General features: G+C 36.8%; 1 protein-coding gene across 1 annotated transcript in view; it reads right to left on the reverse strand.

Annotated features, from left to right (window-relative positions):
- The window catches only part of SNAP91 (synaptosome associated protein 91), a 174,399-nt gene that overhangs the window by 92,907 nt on the left and 57,584 nt on the right, over positions 1 to 23,908 (reverse strand). Inside the window, exon 8 of the mRNA XM_025382349.1 lies at positions 12,307 to 12,413. Within this exon, the coding sequence (XP_025238134.1) occupies positions 12,307 to 12,413 (107 nt within the window). The remainder of the gene's footprint in view (positions 1 to 12,306; positions 12,414 to 23,908) is intronic.

Below are 23,908 nucleotides of genomic sequence, written 5' to 3' on the forward strand. Positions count from 1 at the left end.
TCCTTAGCCCACTTTTTGATGGGATTTCTTTTTCTTGCTGATTTGAGCTCATTGTAGATTCTGTGAAGATTTTTTCCCACTCTTTGGGTTGTCTGTTTACTGTGCTGACTATTCCTTTTGCTTTGCAAAAGTTCTTTAGTTTAGATGTATAGATTGTGAAGATTTTTTCCCACTCTGTGGGTTGTCTGTTTACTGTGCTGACTATTCCCTTCACTTTGCAAAAGTTCTTTAGTTTAATTAAGTCCCAGAAATTTATCTTTGGTTTTTTTTTGCATTTGCTTTTGGGTTCCTGGTCATGAAATCCTCACCTACGCCAATGTCTAGAAGGGTTTTTCCAATGTTATCTTCTAGAATTTTTATAGTTTCAGATCTTAGATTTAAGTCTTTAATCCATCTTGAGTTTCTTTTGTATAAGGTGAGAGATGAGGATCCAATCTTATTCTCGTACATGTGGCTAGCCAATTATCCCAGCACCATTTGTTGAAAAGGTTGTCCTTTCCCCCACTTTGTTTTTGTTGGCTTTGTTGAAGATCAGTAGGCTGTAAGCATTTGGGTTTATTTCTGGGCTCTCTGTTCTGTTCCATTGGTCTATGTGCCTATTTTTACACAAGTACCATGCTGTTTTGGTGACTATAGCCTTATAGTATAGTTTTAAATCAGGTAATGTGATGCCTCCAGATTTGTTCTCTTTGCTTAGTCTTGCTTTGGCTATGTGGGCTCTTTTTTGGTTCCACATGAATTTTAGAATTGTTTTTTTCTAATTCTGTGAAGAGTAATTCATTTTGATAGGAATCACATTTAATTTGTAGATTGCTTTTGGCAGTATGGTCATTTTCACAATATGGATTCTACACAATATGGGATGTTTTTTCATTTGTGTTGTCTATGATATCTTTGAGTAGTGTTTTGTAGTTTTCCTTGTAAAGGTCTTTCACCTCCTCGGTTAGGTATATTGCTAAGTATTTTATTTTTTTGCAGTTATTGTAAAAGAGGTTGAGATCTTGATTTGATTCTCTGTTTGGTAGCTGTTGGTGTATAGAAGAGCTACTGATTTGTGCACATTAATTCTGTATCCGGAAACTCTGTTACATTCTTTTATCAGGTCTAACAGCTTTCTGGAGAGTCTTTAGGGTTTTTTAGGTAAACAATAATATCATCAGCAAACAGAAACAGCTTGACCTCCTCTTTACCAATTTGGATGCCATTTCTTTCTCTTGTTTGATTGCTCTGGCTAGGACTTGTGGTACTATGCTGAAGAGGAGTGGTAAGAGTGGGCATCCTCGTCTTGTTCCAGTTCTCAGAGGAAATGCTATCAACTTTTCCCCATTCAGTATTATATTAGCTGTGGGCTTGTCATAGATGGCTTTTATTATATTGATGTATGTCCCTTGTATGCCAATTTTGTTGAGAGTTTTAATCATTAAGAGATGCTGGAATTTGTCAAATGCTTTTTCTGCATCTATTGAGATGATCATGTGATTTTTGTTTTTAATTCTGATTATGTGGTGTATCACATTTATTGATTTGCATATGTTAAACCTTCCCTGCACCCCTAGTATGAAACCCTTGATCATGGTGGATCATCTTTTTGATATGTTGTTGGATTCAGTTAGCTAGTATTTTGTTAAGGATGTTAGCATCTATGTTAATCGGGGATATTGGTCTGTAGTTTTCTTTTTTGGTTATGTCCTTTTCTGGTTTGGGTATTAGGGTGATACTGGGTTAATAGAATGATTTAGGGAGGGTTCCCTCTTTCTCTGTCTTGTGGAATAGTGTCAATAGGATTGATACCAATTCTTCTTTGAATGTCTGGTAGAAATCTGCTGTGAATTGGTCTGGTCCTGGGCATTTATTTTGTTGGTAATTTTAAAATTACCATTTCAATCTCACTGCTTGTCTGTTCAGGATATCTAATTCTTCCTTATTTAAGCTAGGAGGGTTGTATCTTTTGAGAAATTAATCCATCTCTTCTAGGTTTTCTAGTTTATGTGCGTAAAGGTGCTCATAGTAGCCTTGAATGATCTTTTGTATTTCTGTGGTGTCAGTTGTAATATTTCCCATTTCATTTCTTATTGAGCTTATTTGGATTTTCTCTCTTCTTTTCTTGGTTAATCTAGCTAATGGTCTATCAATTTTATTTATCTTTTCAAAAAAAATAGCTTTTTGTTTCATTTATCTTCTGTATTGCTTTTTATTTCAATTTCATTTAGTTTTGCTCTGGATCTTAGTTATTTCCTTTCTTCTGCTGGGTTTCTGTTTGGTTCATTCTTGTTTCTCTTGTTCCTTGAGGTGTGACCTTAGATTGTCTGTATTCTTTCAAATTTTTTGATGTAGGCATTTAGGGCTATGACTTTTCCTCTTAACACCGCCTTTGCTGTGTCCCGGAGGTTTTGATAGGTTCTGTCACTACTGTCATTCAGTTTGAATAATTTTTTGATTTTCACTTTGATTTCATGTTTGACCCGATGCTCATTCAGGAGCAGGTTATTACATTTCCATATATTTGCATGGTTTTGGAGGTTCCTTTTGGAGTTGATTTCCAGTTTTATTCCACTGTGGTCTGAGAGAGGGCCTGATATAATTTCAATTTTCTTAAATGTATTGAGGCTCATTTTGTGGTCTATAATATGGTCTATCTTCACGAAAGTTCCATATGCTATTGAATAGAATGTATATTCTGCATTTGATGGATGGAATGTTCTATATACATCTGTTAAGTCCATTTGTTCCAGGGTACCATTTACATTCATTGTTTCTTTGTTGACTTTCTGTCTTGATGACCTGTCTAGTACTGTCAGTGAAATATTGAAGTCCCCCAATATTACTGTGTTGCTATCTCATTTCTTAGGTCTATTAGTAATCATTTTTATAAATTTGGGAGCTCCAGTGTTAGGTACATATAGGTTTAGGATTGTAATATTTACCTGTTGGATGAGGCCTTTTATCATTATATAATGTCCTTTTTTGTCTTTTTTAACTGCTGTTGCTTTAAAGTTTGTATTGTCTGATATAAGAATAGCTCCTCCTGCTCACTTTTGGTGCCCATTTTTCTGAAATGTCTTTTTCCACCCCTTTACCTTAAGTTTGTGTGAGTCTTTATGTGTTAGGTGAGTCTCTTGAAGGCAGCAGGTAGTTGACTGGTGAATTCTTATCCATTCTGCAATTCTGTAGCTTTTAAGTAGAGCATTTAAGCCATTTACATTCAATCTTAGTATTGAGATGTGAGGTACCATTCCATTCACTGTGCTGTTTGTTGCCTGTATACCTTGGTTTTTTGTTTTTGTTTTTTAAATTATATTTTTGTTTTATAGTTCCTAGGAGATTTATGCTTTACAGAGGTTCTGTTTTGATGTGTTTCCAGGATTTGTTTCAAGATTTAGAGTTCCTTTTAGCAGTTCTTGTAGTGGTGGCTTGGTAGTGGTGAATTCTCTTAGCATTCATTTGTCTGAAAAAGACTGTATCTTTCCTTTATATATGAAGCTTAGTTTCACTACAAAATTCTTGGCTGATAATTGTTTTGTTTAAGGAGGCTGAAGATAGGGTGTCAATCCCTTCTAGCTTGTAGGGTTTCTGCTGAGAAATCTGCTGTTAATCTATAATCTAAAGTTATACCTTTAAAGGTATAACTATAAAAGTTTTCCTTTATAGGTTAACTGGTGCTTCTGTCTCACAACTCTTAAGATTCTTTCCTTCATCCTAATGTTAGCTAACCTGATGACAATGTGCCTAGGTAATATTCTTTTTGTGACGAATTTCCCTGGTGTTCTTTGCGCTTCTTGTATTTGTATGTCTAGGTCTCTAGCAAGGACATGGAAATTTTCCTCAATTATTCCCCCAAATATATTTTCCAAACTTTTAAAATTCTCTTCTTCCTTGGGAACACCAATTATTCTTAGGTTTGGTTGTTTAACAAAATCCCAGACTTCTTGGAGGCTTTGTTTGTATTTTCTTATTCTTTTTTCTTTGTTAGATTGGGTTAATTTGAAGACCTTGTCTTTGAGCTCTGGGTTTCTTTCTTCTACCTGTTCAATTCTATTGCTGAGACTTTCCAGAGCATTTTGCATTTCTATAAGTGTGTCTGTTGTTTCCTGAAGTTTTGATTGTTTTTATTTATGCTATCTAATTCCTTGAATATTTCTCCCTTCACTTCTTGTATCATTTTTTGGATTTCCTTACACTGGGCTTTGCCTTTCTCTGGTGCCTCCCTGATTTGCTTAATAACTAACCTCCTAAATTCCTTATCAGGTAAATCAGGGATTTGATGGTTTGGGTCCATTGCTGGTGAGCTAGTGTGATTTTTTTTTTGGAGGATTTAAAGAACCTTGTTTTGTCTATTATCAGAGTTGGTTTTCTGGTTCCTTCTCATTTGGGTAGGCTCTGTCAAAGGAAATGTCTAGGGCTGAAGGTTGTTGTTCAGATTCTTTTGTCCCATGCGGTCTTCCCTTGCTGTAGTACTCTCCCCCTTTTCCTATGGATGTGGCTTCCTGTGAACCAAGCTGTAGTGATTGTTTTCTCTCTTCTGGATCTAGCCACCCAGCAAGTCTATCAGGCTCCAGACTGGCACTGGGGGTTGTCTCACAGAGTCCTGTGATATGAACTGTCTGTGGGTCTCTCAGCCATGGATACTAGCACCTGTTCTGGTGGAGGTGGCAGAAATGAACTCTGTGAGGGTTTTTAGCTTTGGTGGTTTAATGTACTATTTTTGTGCTGGTTGGCCTCCTGCCAGGACGTGGCACTTTCTAGAGAGCATCAGCTGTGGTAGTATGAGGAGGAACAGGTTGGAGGCAGGGCCCTAGAACTCCCAAGAGTATATGCCCTTGTCTTCAGTTACCAGGTAGGTAGGGAAGGACCACTGGGCAAGGGCAGGGCTAGGCATGTTTGAGTTCAGACTCTCCTTGGGCGGGTCTTGCTGCAGCTGCTGTGGGGGTTAGGGGTGAGGTTCCCAGGTCAATGGAGTTATGTTCCTAGGAGGATTATGACTGTCTCTACTGTGTCATGCAGGTTGTCAGGGAAGTGGGGGAAAGGCGGCAGTCACAGGCCTCACTCAGCTCCCATGCAATCCAAAAGACCAGTCTCACTCCCACTGTGCCCCCCAGCAACAGCACTGAATGTGTTTCCAGTCAGTGGGCAAGTAGGGCTGAGAACTAGCCCCAGGCTACCTACCTCCCAGCTGTGAAGGCAAATAAGGCTTTTGTTCTTCCCCTGCCTGTGGTGTCTGCACACCAGATTCATACCCTTCCCCGAGTTCTGGCCAAGAGGCCTCTCAATCAGTTCAAATTGTTACAAAGCCTAGCTGGAGATTTCTTTCTCCCTGTGGCCATTTCCTAGTGCCTCTGGCCACCGTCCTGAAGGACCCCTGTGAGGTCAGGCAAAAACGGCTTGCTAGGGGACCCAGTAAACTCACAGGGATTTTTTCACTGCTTCTTCTATCCCTGTATTTCGCTTGGCTCTCTAAATTGACTCAGTTCCAGGTAAGGTCAAAATCTTCTCCTGTTATCTAGGCCTACAGTTTCCCCAGTGGGGGATGTGTGTTCAGGGGCAGACGATCTCCCTTTCCCAGCTCCACGGTTTGGGCACTCACAGTATTTGAGGTGTCTCCTGGGTCTTGTAGGAGCAATCTGCTTTCTTCATGGGGTCTGTGGGTCCTCTCAGGTTTCCTACTTTATTCCTGCAGTCATTCTGGAACAAAAATTCACAGTGCGAGCCTCCATATGCTGCTCTGTCCGTCCAAGTTGGAGCTGCAATCTGGTCCTGCCTCCCATCTGCCATGATCCCCTCTTATTGTCAATTACATTTAGTTTTGCTCTGATTTGGGCTATTTGTTTTCTTCTGCTAGCTTTGGAATTAGTTTGTTCTTGTTTTTCTTGTTCCTTTATGTGTGATGTTAGGTTATTAATTTGAGATCTTTCTAGCTTCTTGATGTAGACATTTAGTGCTATAAACTTTCCTCTTAAAACCGCCTTTGCTGCCTCCCAGATATTTTGGTATGTTGTGTCTCTGTTTTTATTTGTTTCAAAGAATGTTTTGATTTCTGCCTTACTTTTGTTGTTTACCCAGTAGTCATTCAAGAACAAGTTATTCAGTTTCCATGTAATTGTGTGGTTTTGAGAGTTCCTCTTGGTATTGATTTCTATTTTTATTCTACTGTGGTCTAAGAATATACTTGTTATGATTTGATTTTTTTAATTTATTGAGATTTGCTTTATGGCTGAGCATGCGGTGGATCTTAGGGTATGTACCCTGTACAGGTGACAAGAACATATATTCTGTGGTTGTTGGCTGGAGTATTCTGCAGATGTCTATTAGGTCCAATTGGTCTAGTGTCAAATTTAAGTTCATAATTTGTTAGTTTTCTGCCTCAATGATCTGTCTAACGCTTAGTGGGGTGATGAAGTCCCTCATTATTATTGTGTGGCTGCCTGTCTTTTATTAGGTCAAGAAGTACTTATTTTATAAATCCAGGTGCTCCAATGCTGGGTGTGTATATATTGAGGATAGTTAAGTCTTTTTTTCCCCCCAATCTCTCACCTTTGGCTAAAAATTAAGTCTTCTTTTTGAATTTAACCCTTTATCACTATGTAATGCCCTTCTTTGTCCTTTTTCTTTCTTTCTTTCTTTTTTATTCTTTACTGTTGGTTTTAAGTCTATTTTATCAGATACAAGAGCAACAACCTCTGTCCTTTTTCATTTTCTGTTGGTATGATAGTTTCATCCCTTTACTTTGAGGCTATGGGTGTCATTACATGAGATGGATGTACTGAAGACAGCAGAAGGTTGGGTCTTTTTTTTAAATCCAACTTGCCACTCTGTGTCTTTTCAGGCGGGTATTTGTACCATTTACATTCAAGGTTAGTATTCACATGTGAGGTTTCATTCCTGTCATGGTATTGTTAGTTGGTTGCTTTATAGTCTCAATTGTGAAGTTGCTTTGTAGGAACTATGGACTATGTACTTATACGTGTTTCTGTCGTAGCAGGTTTCTTTGGTTTCCAACTTTAGAACTCCCTTAAGCACGTCTTGTAAGACCAGTTGATTGGTAACACATTCCCTTGGCAAATACTTGTCTGGGAAAGATTTTATTTCACTTTCACTTACGAAACTTAGTTTGGCGGGGTATGAAATTCTTAGTTGGAATTTCTTTTCTTTAAGAATGCTAAGAATAGGCTACCAATCTCCGGCTTGTAAAGTTTCTTTTAAGAAGTCTGCCATTAGCCTGATGAGGTTCGTTTTATAGGTGATTTGATCCTTTTCTCTAGCTGCCATTAGGATTTTTTCTTGTGTTGATCTTAGAATGTCTGATGACTATGTGCCTTGGGATGGTCATCTTGTATAGTATCTTATAGGGGTTCTCTGAATTTCTTGTATTCACATGTCAATCTCTTCAGCAAGACTGGGGAAATTTTTGTGGATTATATCCTCAAATATGTTTCCAAGTTGCTCACTCTCTCTTCTTCTCTCTCAGGAATGCCAATGAATTGCAGGTTTGGTTGCTTTACTTAATACCATATTTCTTGGAGGTTTTGTTCATTTTTAAAAATTATTTGCTTTATTTGTGTCTGACTGGGTTGATTCAAAGGACTGGTCTTCAAGCTCTGAAATTCTCTCCTCTGTGTGATCTAGTCTGTCATTAAGGCTTCCAACTACATTTTGAAATTCCTGTAGTGAACTTCTCAACTGTAGAAGTTCCGTTTAGTCCTTTTTAAATATAGCTACATCATCTTTCATATCTTGGATCATTTTTCTGGCTTCCTCGGATTGGATTTCAACTTTCCCTTGGATCTTATTAAGCTTCCTTGCTATCCAGATTCTGAATTCAGTGTCCATAATTTCAGACATTTCAATGTGGTTAGGATCCACTGCTAGGGAGCTAATGCCATCCTTTAGAGGTAACAAAACACTCTGACTTTTTTCATCGCCTAAGTTCTTGAGCTGATTCCTTCTCACCTGAGGGAGCTGGCTTTTCTTTTTCTTTGTCAATTTGCTTTCGTTTGGACAGGGCTTTTTGTTTTTACATTATTTTTTTCCCTTAAGGGTTGACTGGTGAATGTTGTATATAGTTGATTGGTTTTGTTTCTGAGTGCTTTCAGAGGGTCAAGGCTCTGTTTTAGGTTCTGAGGTTATGGATGGGTTCCTGTGGTACGTTTCAGAGGTATTGCATGGTGAAACAATGTATTTTTGTTTGGTGGTGCAATTTAGGTTGTAGTCTCGTAGATGGTGTTTCACAGTGACATCAGGGTCAGCAGATATACTCTTACTCAGCCAGGCACCTCTTATTTTTCAGTGTGTATGTGGCAGTGCTCTGGGGAGGGGAGGCAGGGGCCAAGAGATAACTCCCTGTCCAAGTTTGTTTCCAGGCCTTGGGCCTTGGGTGCTGTCCCCTTCAACTACTGGTGCTGTACCCATGTTTTCTTTGCCCAAAAGGGGGCTTTGGCGGGCTGTGCTACCCTCTCCCTTTAGAGGTGGTCCCAGCTGAGAGGTCACCAGGAGATCTCTAACTCTTGGGGGGCCCACTGCGCTTGTTAGAGTCAGAGCAGGTTGTGGGATATGACTACTAGTGGTCTGGTGCTGCAGTGGGTTGGGGTGAAGGACCCCTGGGCAGGGCAATGGTATCATGCATATGCAAGTGGAAAAGTGCCTGTGGCCCAGGGTTTCCAACCTGGCAGACAGCTGTGGGACCCACTCAGCTTGTGTTCCTCTCACCCAACAGGTCTTCCTCCAGTGTCTGCCCCAGGAGCATCTTGACTGGCTAGACTTGTCCCAAGTCTTCTGCTCCCAGATCACGGAGCTGTTCAGATGATGTGGGCTGCAGGGCTCCCTGGGAAAGAAGCTGTGGCTATCAGGCCGCACCCTTCCCAGATGGGTCTTGTGAAGGGAGGGACACACAGCTCCTACATTTGCCCAAGAACCTGCACCAGCATAAGAATCTAAGTCACAATCTTCTTTTTGTTCTGACACTGGGGGCTCCTCCTCCACTTGAGCTCAGGCCATAGATCTCAGCAAGATACTCGTGGGCCGTGTGCTTGAGTCCCAGGGAGTTGGAACCAGGCCTGCAGATTTGTCTTCTGGCCCCTCGGGGTCAAGCACTGGCTGCGCTGGGGGTGCCAGACTGCTTCCAGGCCACCAGCAAAACACTCAAGTAGGGAAGCGGGGGCTGCACTGTGGATATCCTCCTGTGGGGGTGGCCAGGCAGGCAATCTTGGGAGGGGCCAGCAGGCGAGGGGGCATTCATCCTGGTCCTGCAGCAATGGCAGCTCCTGGCCAGTAGAGAGCAGGAACTGCAGAGCAAGATGGAGAGCCTTGGGGGATGGGCACCTATGGATGTGTTTTACTGCAGCTGGCATGTGGTGGCTCCCAGCAGGCTTCCCAGCTTCCTCCCTCTTCAACTATGGTATCTGTGTTGCCCCTCTATTGATTTTCAGTATTTTCTCTCAAAAGATCTGTTGATCATCAGTGTGATGATTCACTCGATATTTTGGTTCCTCCTGGTGGGAGAGGCATTTGCCAGCTTTGTCTAGTTGGCCGTCTTCCTTCCCTCTCTGGAATTCACATTCTAATGACTGAACTCTGACTTTAGGAACGGTTTAGCCACTGATAACTCCCTAAACCCACTTATATTATTACAAATTTGGGAAATTGTAAATTAAAGCAACTGCATTGTGTTTATTTGTACGTTTTAACACCGCTTTAGATGATCCATTTAAAAACATTAATATGAACAAAAGAGGCATTTTTATGAGAGTGACTCGCTGCCTACTGTGCTAAGAAGGCACCGAAAGAGGCATTTTTAAAAATAAAATATTATGGATCCCTAATACTGAAATCACTTCAGGAAAAGGTGACGTATTTCCATTAAATGGATAATTGTGTTCAAAGAGACAATTTAAGAATTCTTCCTCAACACTGCTATTTTTGTTGCTCTGAACTTCTGAACCACATTATCATTAGAGGATTAAAGTGTGTTACAGAAATCTCATCACTTTCTGTCTGCAAATATTCTGGGAGATGTAACTCCTACGATTTCCATATCTACCTTAGAATAGAAAACTAAGAATAACTTAGTTCTATAAAAGAGAAGAGTATTTAGCAGAACTATGTCTTACCTGTAAAAATTATTTTACAAAGTTTTACTTGTCTGCCATAGGAGACTTCAGAATAAGAATATAAGACATAGTAAGTTTTCTGTACTTCAAGCAATTTAAAAAATTTGAATATTTCCATAGAACTTGTTCAACTACTTTACCTTTTCTTCAATACAATGAACAACTTACTGTTACTATTTCCCAAATAACCAATATATAAAGTTGTATTTTGAAAATCATATTCTAGAAATTTTCTTGAGACTCTTCAGGTAAGTGTTACTAACTATGGGATAGCTATTGAGTATGAATCCATACATAGACCACACGAGTACTATACAGTAAAGAGAGATTTGTACATTTGTTGAAAAATTTCTCTATTAACCAATCATAACCAAACCACTCAACACTGGTATTCAAACATTGTGTGTTCAAATTATGAACAATGTGATTTAAATGTGAAAGAAAACACAAATGGTTATGGGTGTCCCATTGTGATTTAATGTTTACTCTATTAAAAATAATTTTGTAAATTAGTATTCATTCTATGAAAAAGTCTTAATCATAATGTTCAAATAAAAATAATTTTAAAATTTATTATCCAGTTATTTAAAGACAGGCTCTTAAAATGACATCCGATCTCTGTATATCTCTTTCTCAATGGCCTCAGTTGGGCTTGTGCTAACATGAGGTATCAACAGACAAAAAGTAAAATTTTACATGTTAAGACAGAAGGAATTGACACGTAAGCAGAACTTTTCTCACGGGAATCCTGAGCCCAGCCTTGTAACACCGATTAGAGAAATGCATACCCCAGACTGCCACATGCCAGCTCCTTACTTATATACAATAACAAATGGGAAACTGGGATGAATGTACACCAAGATTTAATGAAACAATAAAATAATCTGTTCTCGGTACTTAGGCATAATTTACCTTTTCACAGAAAGAAATTAGGCAAATTTTACTAGATTAAGCTGATAATTACGGTTAAACCATGGCAAAATCATACCAAATACAAAAAATAAAACCTGTATAGCAGCAAAAGAAAAAATTTTGAGCAATTCTATAATTTCTTATAGACTACCAACATTGATAAACCCATGAGGAAAGAAACATGAATGTGCTTTAATGCATATACAATTTACATAAGCTAATCTTTACCTTTTGTTTCCCTTATATTTAAAAAAGATTTTTATTCTAACTACATGTTGTATGGGTGAAAGTACAAGAATCAGCATTTTGTGACATTATTTTGGTTCCAGAACTTGCATGTGATAATTATTACTTCTATGAATAAAAGATTTTAAACACAATGCATGGACTAGAGTACTTCTTAAATTGTGTGTATAAAATGCCTGTTCTTGCAGTATATTCTTAAAGTGACAAAAACAGCAAAAACATGGCATGAATGTTCCACATCCACAGCATTGTATGGTTTGCTGCTGAGCTGTAGAACCTCTTTCATACAACATTCCAATCAGTTCCTAGTAATCAGTTAATTGACATGTAAGATAAAAATACAATGTGATTCTTCCAAAGGACTATAATAACAATGTTATAATTTCCAGTATCAGCATGAATTATTAATTGGATTTTATAAGAGAAAATACCAACTCACAGATAATTTCAGGAACAGCAACTGTATAGTTACACAGGTATTCTAATCAAGTATAAAGATACATCCTTATGAAACAATTTATAAATTTTATAAAACAAATTATGCTATCCTTAAGAAACAATTTATAAATTTTATAAAACAAATTATGCTTTCTGTTTTATTTTTCATTGTGTATAAATCATTGCCAAAGTAAGGAAGGTCAGAATTTATGATTTATCATTTACATGCTAAGAATAATAAACAGGCTTTTCTAAAGGCAAACCTAAGGTTCAATGAAAATAAAGGCTTTTCTAACAATTAAAGATAGCTATTAGGTAGAATGGAGGAATAGACCACCTTGCAAAGCAGCAAATGAGCTTATTATCCACGAAACTTTTATTTGAATGCAGAATGATCATCTGATTAGGATGCAGGAGTACAGAGCACAGCTCTGAGTGAGAAATTGGATGAGATGACTTCCAAAGTCACTTCCAACCTTAATATACTGTGACTCCGAGGCACTTTCAACCCTAACATACTGTGACTCTCTTACACCTTCTATTATATACTCCAGATATATGAGCAAATATTTAAAAAATTATATTCCCATCAAAACTTAATATTACTTACCTCTGCAACCTTGAGAAATTCAGACACTCGTGTCATTCTAGTTAGAAATCGTTTGTAAATTTCTAGAGCGTCTTTACATTGTCCTTTCTTCATTTCAAAAAACTTTTCTAGAAAAAATAAAGAGATAAGCAATTTGAAAAGAGTATTCTATTCTATTTTTTTCTAAGCTTATGTTAAGATTACTACTTAAAACTTAATGTTTGAATCAAAACACTTGGTAGTAAAACTTATATGAGGTATTAAGGCACCTAAACAAAGGGAACCTGAATAGATTAAGAAAAGTGTTATGTTCCAAGATAATCATCGCTCTCAAATAAAACAATTTAAATAATGAAAACAGAACTAAAGTAGAAGAATATATAAATTGCCACAACTGGCTAAATTCACGTTCCATATATCCCAACATCCTGTCTTGGAAAATAGCAGCAAATTCTTACTGATGATAATCTCAAAATTTATGACTGCATTCTACAGAATCCTTATTTTCTTATTAGCTCACTATAAACTAATAATCTATAAATTATAAGGCAATAATCAATAAACCTTCCTGAATTAAATAATTCTTTACATTTTCTACACTAAGTTGATACTTGCTTTTATTGGTCATAAATTATTTCTTTCAAACATTATGATGTGGCTCTTTTAGACGGTAGAGTTTTGTGAAAAAATTTGTTTTACTATATCCTTAATGACTTTCTAGTCTATTTATGTTCTCTTTCTCAACTTTTAGCTTTCTAAACAGAAAAACGGAAGCTTATTTTGCTGTTCTCTTTCACACACTCAAGACTAGAATTCAGTCATCAGGGAACTACAGCTCCATTACACTTGCAATATGAGAGTATAATTTTTCCATACATGCTTTGAAGAAAACCAGTACTTCATCAGTGTTTAAATCAGTTATTCATTGATCATTCATTCAATAATTATTGACACTGCAGATGGAGACACAGCAGGCCATGTCTGTCTACAGTAGTTCCCAGGCAACTCTGGATTATAACTGATGGCCTAGTATCTTCTTTATACATTCATTATTTTATATTTACACATGGTTTAACATATGCTATTTTAATATTCTCTCATACTTGACAGTTATTTCATTCAGCATGTAATTTTACTTTCTTAAGAAAAGTTTAATAATATATAATTACACAAAGACTGGCTTCTTTCACTTAGTAATATGCATTTAAGACTCCTTCATGCCTTTTCATGGATTGATAGCGCATTTTCTTTTAGCACTGAATAATATCTGCATATCTTTGTTGGTGAGGTACCACCAACAATATTCAGAAGTATTTTTAATTTTCTTAAGGAAAGTTTAATAATATATAATTACACAAAGAACTAATTATCAAGAGCAGTTACTCATTACCTTCTGTTGACAGTCTTTGGGTAATTTTGCTTTTTACATGGACCTCCCCTGTAGGGTATTTAAAGGAAGCAAAAAGATCAAGAAAACAAACACATACTGTTTTCTACTTGCTAGAAGTTTAGAGAAAAGAGTCTTTTAAAAAATGACCAAATCTAAGGATACTTTCTTTATCCACTCTGTCCCATTTTCTAATGCAATGGATAAACTCATGGTGCTATAAGAGGAAAGTCTTTTCTTGTTAAGAAATTTGAAAATAAGGATTTATTTAGGCAAAACATACTTTTTGTTCTCTCTTTTTACAACAATCTTCATATAAATAATTTCTTTCAAATATCCAAATTACTTCTCTTTAGTATAACCTGAGTTTGTATCTTTGCATCTGATCTTCAGCAATAATACAAAAAGAAAAATCAAGTGGAATATCTCAATTTCCTTTTAGAACCAGTGACCAAAATTTTAACCAATTTTTTTTCTGTCTCCTCTGGATACTTTTAAAATTGTTTATATCCTCCATGATAATTTAGGACTCAGCAATAAAAAGCACTCAATCATTGTGGATTTAGATTATAATCTCATAATTGTTTCTATAATAGTAGCATTGACACAGAAAGGCAACATGTTCTATTTCACTGACACAGGCACAGCTATGAGGCTTCCCTGTCCAGACCAGCGCGGGGCCTAGGGAAACCAACACTTTTACAGAGGGGATTGGTCATCCAAAAATGAGCCTCTAACTTTCCTTTGCAGTAAAGATAACATATGTTAATTTTCAATATTTGAAATGATCAAATTTCATGTTTGTAACATGAACCTTTGTAAAGCTGTGATAAATTACCCTTGTCATACTGTATTAACTTTTGAAGGATAATTGTGCTAGGAAAGAAACCAAATGAAAAAAAATTATCATCTCTGAGAGACAAACTGAGAGTTTCTACATAAGCTATTACTGATGACCATTAGTCAGGGAGACAGCTTAGTTACAAGTCAGAGTTTCATTATAGCAATAAAGCATTTGTGAAGATTTATAGCACGAATATTGATTCCAACATTAGGTGTAAAGTACTGGTCATGGAGGCCTTGATTAAAATTAACCCACAACATATTCATAAGGTTAACTCCTAGCACTATCAGGTAAACAAGTGAAAAACACACCTGCCTCAAAATTTATCAAATTGGGTGAATATGCCAAAATGTGTGAATTCAAAATGCTAGTCTGAGCATCTGGGAGTGGTTCTAATACAATGATTCCCATACTAAAGTCCCCAAACCACCAGGAACAGCATGTCTTTGGCCCTTATTAGGAATGCAAATTCTCAGGCCCCACCTCAGACCTACTGAATTAGAAACTCTGGGTTACAGGGTCAGCAACCTGAGCTTTAACAAGTTCTCCAGATATTCTTGAGGAAAGTCCTTGAATACTGCTTAAAGTACTTTTTCCTTGTCTTCTGCATAATGGACCTTTACCATAGTGACTATGCATAGGGGAAAGGGATATATCCTGACTTTTTTTTTTTTTTTTTTAGAAAAATACTTTTTTAAAGAGTAGTTTTAGGTTCACAACAAAATTAAATGAAAGTTACAGAGATTTCCCATATTCTAAACATGCGTAGCCTCCCCCATTATCAACACCTCCAAAAAGAGTGCCATATTAGTTACAACTGATGAACCTACATTGAATGTCATTATCACCACAAGTCCATAGCATTTCTTACTGTTCACTCTTGGTGTTGCACACTGTATGGGTTTGGACAAATGTATAATGACATGAATCCGCCATTTTAGTATCATACAGCGTATTTTCACTGTCCTAAAACTCTGGCCAGGCATGGTGGCTCATGCCTATAATCTCAGTACTGTGGGAGGCTGAGGCAGGAAGATTACTTGAACCCAGGAGTTTGAAACCAGCCTGGGAAACAAGGCGAGGCCCTATGTCTACACAAAAAAAAAAAAAAAAAAAAAAAATTCAAAAATTAGTCAGGAGACGTGGTATGTGCCTGTAATTCCAGCTACTCGGGAGGCTAAGGCAGGAGGATCACTTGAGCACAGGAGGTCAAGGCTGCAGTGAACTGTGTTCATGCCACTGCACTCCAGTCTGGGAGACAAAATGAGACCTCCACTAAACGCAGTATCTTTTTTATTGACTTCATAGCTTTGCCTTTTGTAGAATGACAGAGAGCTGAAAACATGCCTTTTCAGACTGGCTTCTTTCACTCAGTAATATGCATTTAAGGTTCCTTCATGCCTTTTCATGGATTGATAGCACATTTCCTTTTAGCACTGAATAATATCTGCATATCTTTGTTGGTGAGGTATCAGAGTTTTCAGCCCATTTTTAATTGGGTTGTTTGTTTTATTATTTTTTAATTCTAAGAGTTCTTTGTATATTTTGGACAACAGTCCTTTATTAGATGTGGTTTTCACAAATATTGTCTTCCAGTGTGTGGCACATCTTACCCTTTTCTTGACACTGTCTTTCATGGAGCAGAAGTTTTTAATTTTAATAAAGTCCAGCTTATCAATTATTTCTTTCATGGATCATGCCTGTGGTGTTGTATCTAAAATGTCACCACCATATCCAAGGTCATTTAGGTTTTCTCCTATGTTACCTTCTAGGATGTTTATAGGTTTGCATTTTTCATTGAGGTCTATGATCCATTTTGAATTAATATTTGTAAAGGGTATAAGGTCTGTGTCCAGATTAATTTTTTTGGTGTATGAATGTCCAGTTGTTCCAGCACCATTTGTTCAAAAGATTGTTTTTGCTTCTTTATTATAGATCAGGTTATATAAATGTGGGTTGATTTCTGGGCTCTCTATTCTGTTCCACTGATCTATTTGTCTATTCTTTTGCCAATACCACAATATCTTGATTACTGTAGCATTATAGTAGGTTTTAAAGTGAAATAGGTCAGTCATTCAACTTTGTTCTTCTTCAATAATATTTTGTTGGCTATTCTGGGTCTTTTGCCTTATTAGAATCAGTTTGTCAATATCCACAAAGTTACTTGCTGAAATATTGAAAACTATTGCAATAAATCTATAGACCATGTTGGAAAGAACTGACATATTCACAATATTGAACCTTCTTATCCATGAACATGGAACATCTCTCCATTTATTAGTTGTTTGATTTCTTTCATAAGAGTTGTATAGTTTTCCTCATATAGATCTTATAGACATTTTGTTAAGTTTATACCTAAGTATTTCATTTTAGGGAGTGTTGATGTTAACGGCATTGTGTTTTTAATTTCAAATTCTGCTTGTTCATTGCTAGTATATCAGAAAGCAACTGACTTTTGTACATTAACCATTTTTCTAGCAACCTTGCTATAATTGCTTATTTGTTCCAGGAGTTTTTTTTGTCGATTCTTTTGGATTTTCTACAATACATGGTCATATAATCTGGGAACAAAGAAGTCTTATTGCTCCATCCCAAATCTGTATACCTCTCATCTCCGTTTCTTGTCTTGCTGCATTAGCTAGAACTTCCAGTATGATGGTGAAAAGCAGTGGTGAGAGGGGACACTTTGCCTTCCTCCTGATCTTACTGGCAAAGCTTCTAGCTTTTTCACCATTAAATATGATGTTAGCTATTAAGTTTTTGTACATATTCTTTATCAAGTTGACGAAGTTCCCCCTCTATTCCTAGTTTGCTGATAATTTTTATCATCAATGGGTGTTGGATTTCATCAAATTCTTTTCTTGTATCTACTGACATGATCATATGATTTTTCTCTTCTAGCTTTTTGATGTGGCAGATTACATTAATTGATTTTCAAATGTTGAACCAGCTTTGCATACCTGGGTAAATCCCCTTGGTCTTGGTTTATAATTCTTTTTATACATTGTTGGATTTAATTTGCTAATATTTTGTTGAGGATTTTTCAACTATATTCATGTAATTTCCTTTTCTTTTTAAATTTTAAATAAAATTTACTGAGCTATTATTTATATAGAATATATTACATTCATTTAAGGTGTAGATTTTATGTGTATTGGCACTTATATGCAACATCAATTACTGTCACAAGCAAGGTACATGTCAGTCCATTTTCTGCTGCTATCATGGAATACCACACACTAGATAATTTGTAAAAAAAAAAAAAAAGATTTATTTGGCTCACAGTTCTTGTGGCTGGAAGTCCAAGATTAAGGGGCTGTATCTGATAAGGGCCTTCTTGCTGCATCATAACATGACAGAAGGTATCACATGGTGAGAGACTGCACGCCTGAGAAAAGTCACTTCTTAAAAGTTTCACCTCTTAATAACACCACAATGCCAATTAAATTCCAATATGAGTTTTGGAGGGGGCATTCAAACCACAGCAGTACAGAACATTTTTATTACTCCCAAAAGATTTCTTGTGTCTCTTTGTAGTTCATTCCTTCCTCCACTCTGAACCATGGGTAACCACTGGTCTACTTTCTGTCACTGTAAGTTAGTTTGCATTTTCTAAAATTTTATGTAAATAGCCATACAGCATGAACTGTCTTTTCTTTGGTTTCTTTCAACCTAATGATTTTGAAATTCATTTATGTTATTACATAAATGTAACGGTTCATTCCTTTTTATTGTTGAGTAGCACTGTATAATATATATGTCTTGTTTTGTTTATGTACCTATTAATGAATATTTAGTTTATGTTTTTTTCTATTATGAACATTTTTGAACATTCATGTGCTAGTCTTTGTATGGACACTGGTTTTTATTTCTCTTGAGTAAGTATCCAGGATATGATCTTAGTGGGTCGTAAGTTAGGTGTATGTTCAACTGTTAAAGTAAAACAGTCAATGTAAAATGGTAAAATCATTTGACGTTTTACCATTTTACACTCCTATCAGATGTGTATAGGAGTTCCAGTTACTGTACATCCTCACTAATACTTGATACCATCAGTAGTTTTAATTTTAGTGAGTCTAGTAGGTCCAAAAGGTATCTTACTGTGATTTTAGTTTACATTTCCTCAGTAACTAATGACATTGAGAATTTTTTTATATCTTTGTTAGCCATTTAATATCTTCTTTCGTAAAGTGTCTGTTCAAATCTTTTGTACATTATAAAAATTGAGTTGTCTTCATTACTGAGTTCTTTATATGTTCTTGATAGGCATCCCTAAAACATAAATACATGTACTTTCTTCTCCTCTGTGACTTGTATTTTCATTCTTAATGATGTCTTTTGAATAGCATGAGTAATTTTGATGAAGTCCAACTTGTTAACGCTCTCTTTTAAAGTTCATGTTTTCTGTATTTTATTTTATTTTTTGCAGTTTTTATGTACTTTTAATGAGCTAGAAAATGCATACTATAAATAGAATATACAAATGATTTTATACAGATAAAGCATTAAAAAATCACAAATTCTATATTTGGTTATCCACAGTCTATAAAATAATACTTCCAAATTACATAGTTTTTTATTATTATTATACTTTAAGTTCTAGGGTAAATGTGCACAACGTGCAGGTTTGCTACATATGTATACATGTGCCATATTGGTGTGCTGTACCCATTAACTCGTCATTTACATTAGGTATATCTCCTAATGCTATCCTTCCCCCCTCTCCCCCTCCCCACAATAGGCCCCGGTGTGTGATGTTCCCCTTCCTGTGTCCAAGTGATCTAATTGTTCAGTTCCCACCTATGAGTGAGAACATGCGGTGTTTGGTTTTCTGTTCTTGCAATAGTTTGCTGAGAATGATGGTTTCCAGCTGCATCCATGTCCCTACAAAGGACACAAACTCATCCTTTTTTATGGCTGCATAGTATTCCATGGTATATATGTGCCACATTTTCTTAATCCAGTCTGTCACTGATGGACATTTGGGTTGATTTCAAGTCTTTGCTATTGTGAATAGTGCTGCATTAAACATACGTGAGCATGTGTCTTTGTAGCAGCATGATTTATTATCCTTTGGGTATATCCCCAGTAATGGGATGGCTGGGTCAAATGGTATTTCTAGTTCTAGATCCTTGAGGAATTGACACACTGTTTCCACAATGGTTGAACTAGTTTGCAGTCCCACCAACAGTGTAAAAGTGTTCCTATTTCTCCACATCCTCTCCAGCACCTGTTGCTTCCTGATTTTTTAATGATTGCGATTCTAACTGGTGTGAGATGGTATCTCATTGTGGTTTTGATTTGCATTTCTCCGATGGCGAGTGATGATGAGCATTTTTTCATGTGTCTGTTGGCTGTACGAATGTCTTCTCTTGAGAAGTGTCTGCTCATATTCTTTGCCCACTTTTTAATGGGGTTGTTTTTTTCTTGTAAATTTGTTTGGGTTCTTTGTAGGTTCTGGATATTAGCCCTTTGTTAGATGAACAGATTGCAAAAAAAATTTCTCCCATTCTGTAGGTTGCCTGTTCATTCTGATGGTAGTTTCTTCTGCTGTGCAGAAGCTCTTTAGTTTAATTAGATCTCATTGGTCAATTTTGGCTTTTGTTGCCATTGCTTTTGGTGTTTTAGACATGAAGTCCTTGCCCATTCCTATGTCCTGAATGGTATTACCTAGGTTTTCTTCTAGGGTTTTTATGGTTTTAGGTCTTACATTTGAGTCTCTAATCCATCTTGAATTAATTTTCGTATAAGGAGTAAGGAAAGGATCCAGTTTCAGCTTTCTACATATGGCTAGCCAATTTTCCCAGCACCATTTATTAAATAGGGAATCCTTTCCCCATTTCTTGTTTCTCTCAGGTTTGTCAAAGATCAGATGGATGTAGATATGTGGTATTATTTCTGAGGGCTCTGTTCTGTTCCATTGGTCTATATCTCTGTTTTTGTACCAGTACCATGCTGTTTTGGTTACTGTAGCCTTGTAGTATAGTTTGAAGTCAGGTAGCGTGATGCCTCCAACTTTGTTCCTTTGTCTTAGGATTGTCTTGGCAATGCGGGGTCTTTTTTGGTTCCATATGAATTTTAAAGCAGTTTTTTCCAATTCTGTGAAGAAAGTCATTGGTAGCTTAATGGGGATGGCATTGAATCTATAAATTACCTTGGACAGTATGGCCATTTTCACAATATTGATTCTTCCTGTCCATGAGCATGGTATGTTCTTCCATTTGTTTGTATCCTCCTTTATTTCACTGAGCAGTGGTTTGTAGTTCTCCTTGAAGAGGTCCTTTACATCCCTTGTAAGTTGGATTCCTAGGTATTTTATTCTCTTTGAAGCAGTTGTGAATGGGAGTTCATTCATGATGTGGCTCTCCATTTGTCTGTTACTGGTGTATAAGAATGCTTGTGATTTTTGCACATTGATTTTGTATCCTGAGACTTTGCTGAAGTTGCTTATCAGCTTAAGGAGATTTTGGGCTGAGACGATGGGATTTTCTTAATATACAATCATGTCATCTGCAAACAGGGACAATTTGACCTCTTCTTTTCCTATTTGAATACTCTTTATTTCTTTCTCTTGCCTGATTGCCCTAGCCAGAACTTGCAACACTATGTTGAACAGGAGTGGTGAGAGAGGGCATCCCTGTTTTTGTGCCAGTTTTCAAAGGGAATGCTTCCAGTTTTTGTCCATTCAGTAGGATATTGGCTGTGGGTTTGTCACAAATAGCTCTAATTATTTTGAGATACATCCCATCAATACCGAATTTATTGAGAGTTTTTAGCATGAAGGGCTGTTGAATTTTGTCAAAGGCCTTTTCTGCATCTATTGAGATAATCATGTGGTTTTTGTCTTTGGTTCTGTTTATATGCTGGATTACGTTTATTAATTTGCATATGTTGAACCAACCTTGCATCCTAGGGATGACGCCCACTTGATCATGGTGGATAAGCTTTTTGATGTGCTGCTGGATTCGGTTTGCCAGTATTTTATTGAGGATTTTTGCATCGATGTTCATCAGGGATATTGGTCTAAAATTCTCTTTTTTTTGTTGTGTCTCTGCCAGGCTTTGGTATCAGGATGATGTTGGCCTCATAATTCTGTATTTTAATTAAGAAATCTTTGCCTAGTCCTTGTTTTCTTCTAGAAGCTTTATAGTTTTAACCTTTATATTTAAGCCAATAATTCTTTTGATTTTACTTCTAGGCCTGCTGTGAGGCATATTATCTACTACTGAATAACAAATTACTCCAAAATTTAGCAGTTAAAGCAACAAATAAATTTCTGGTCTCACACAGCTTGTAAGTCATGAATTTGGAAGTGGCTTAGCTGGATGGGTCGGGTTCAGGGCCTCATGAGGTTATAGTCAAACTGTTGGCCGTGCCTGTAGCCCTCAGTGGTCTGGGGCCAAAGGTTCTGCTTGCAGGGTGGCTTACTCACATACCTGTTGACAGAAGGTCTCAGCTTCTTGCCGTATGGAACTCTCTACAAGGCTGTCTGGTGTCCTCACAACTTTACTTCTGGCTTTCTCTAGAGCTTCTTTCTCTAAGCAAGAACTAGTGAGGAAGACATCAAGGTGTTTCTTATAACTCAGTATCAAAACGTCACACCATTGCTTCAGCTTCATTCTATTCATTAGAAGTCTGTCTCTAAGTCCATCTCACACTGAAGGTGATAGGAGTTGATTTATATCTTTTTTTTTTTTTTTTTTTTTTAGGTGGAGTCTCCCTTTGTTGCCCAGGCTGGAGTGCAGTAGTATAATCTTGGCTCCACCTCCACCTCCCAGTTCAAGTGATTCTCCTTCCTTAGCCTCCCTAGTAGCTGGGACTACAGGCATGCGCCACCGTGCCTGGTATTTTTTTTTTTTTTTTTTTTTTGTATTTTTAGTAGAGATGAGGTTTCACCATGTTGGCCAGGCTGGTCTCAAATTCCTGACCTCAAATGATCTGCCCACCTTGGTCTCCCAAAGTGTTGGGATTACAGGCGTGAGCCACCACGCCCAGCCAATTCATACCTTTTTAGGGGATGAGTATCAAAGAATTTGTAGGCATATTTTGAACAACTAATTGAGATAAAGTTCAAAGTTCATTTCCTTCCCATGTGGATATCCAGTTGTTCTACCATAATTTGTTGAAAAGATTTTTTTAACCCATAGGTGGCATTATGAGTTCTACTTTCTTTTCCAGATGAATATTATTCATATTTCAAAAGCAAACTGAATTTTTTAAAAGTCAAGCCTACAGCAAAAGATTATTAAAAATACATAAATGAAAAATTCAAATGATGGTATTAATTCTAATAATGTACTTTCTGTAAGTCTGCATTTTCAATTTTCAATTGCAATAGTTAATACAATCTTCGGACATTAATGTTGGAAGTCATCTAAGACATTAGCTAATTTACCTCAGTTGTATTATAAATATTGAAGCAGAACTGTTAGGAAACTAAATTAATGGTTCAGGATATAATACAAGATACAGGCAGATCTGAGAATATTAGCTATTTAATAGCCTGGCTTGGTAATCTAACAGTCAAATTAATTTTTTTTTTTGAGATGGAGTCTTGCTCTGTTGCTCAGGCTGGAGTGCAATGGCACAATCTCAGCTCACTGCAACCTCCACCTCCTGGTTCAAGCAATTCTCTTGCTTCAGCCTCCTGAGTAGCTGGGATTACAGGTGCCTGTCATCACATCCAGCTAATTTTTGTATTTTTAGTAGAGATGGGGTTTCACCATCTTGGCCAGGCTGGTCTCAAACTCCTGACTTCAAGTGATCTGCCCCCCACTTGGCGTCCCAAAGTGCTGGGATTACAGGCATGAGCCATTGCACCCGGCCACTTTCCTTTTCTTGTAATGTCTTTGGTTTTGAAGTTAAGGTAATGCTGGCCTCATAAAAAGAGTTAAGAAGAATCTTCTCTATTTCTATCTTCTGGAAGAGACTGTCAAAGTGTTGGTATAATTTCTCACTTAAGTGCTTGGTAGAATTCACCAGTAAACCCACGTGGGCCTGATGTTTTTGTTTTCAAAGGTTATTATTGACTAAGTATCTTTAATAGATAGAGGCCTATCCAGGTTGTCTATTTCTTCTTGTGTGAGTTTAGATAGATTGTATCTTTCAAGGAGTTGGTCCATTTCATTTAGTTATCAAATTTGTGAGCACATAGTTGTTCATAATATTCTCTTACCTTTTTAATGTCCATAAGATCTGTAGTAGTCTCCCCTCTTTAATTTCTATTATTAGTAATTTATGTCCTTTTTTTTTTTTCTTAGTCTGGCTAGAGACTTATTGATTTTATTGATCTTTTCAAAGAACCAGCTTTTGGTTTCGTCATTTTTTTCTATTGATTTCCTGTTTTCAATTTCATTGATTTACGTTCTAATTCTTATTATTTCTTTTCTTCC

The sequence above is a fragment of the Theropithecus gelada genome, chromosome 4, assembly GCF_003255815.1.
Source record: "Theropithecus gelada isolate Dixy chromosome 4, Tgel_1.0, whole genome shotgun sequence".
In the NCBI taxonomy this organism is placed as follows: domain Eukaryota; kingdom Metazoa; phylum Chordata; class Mammalia; order Primates; family Cercopithecidae; genus Theropithecus; species Theropithecus gelada.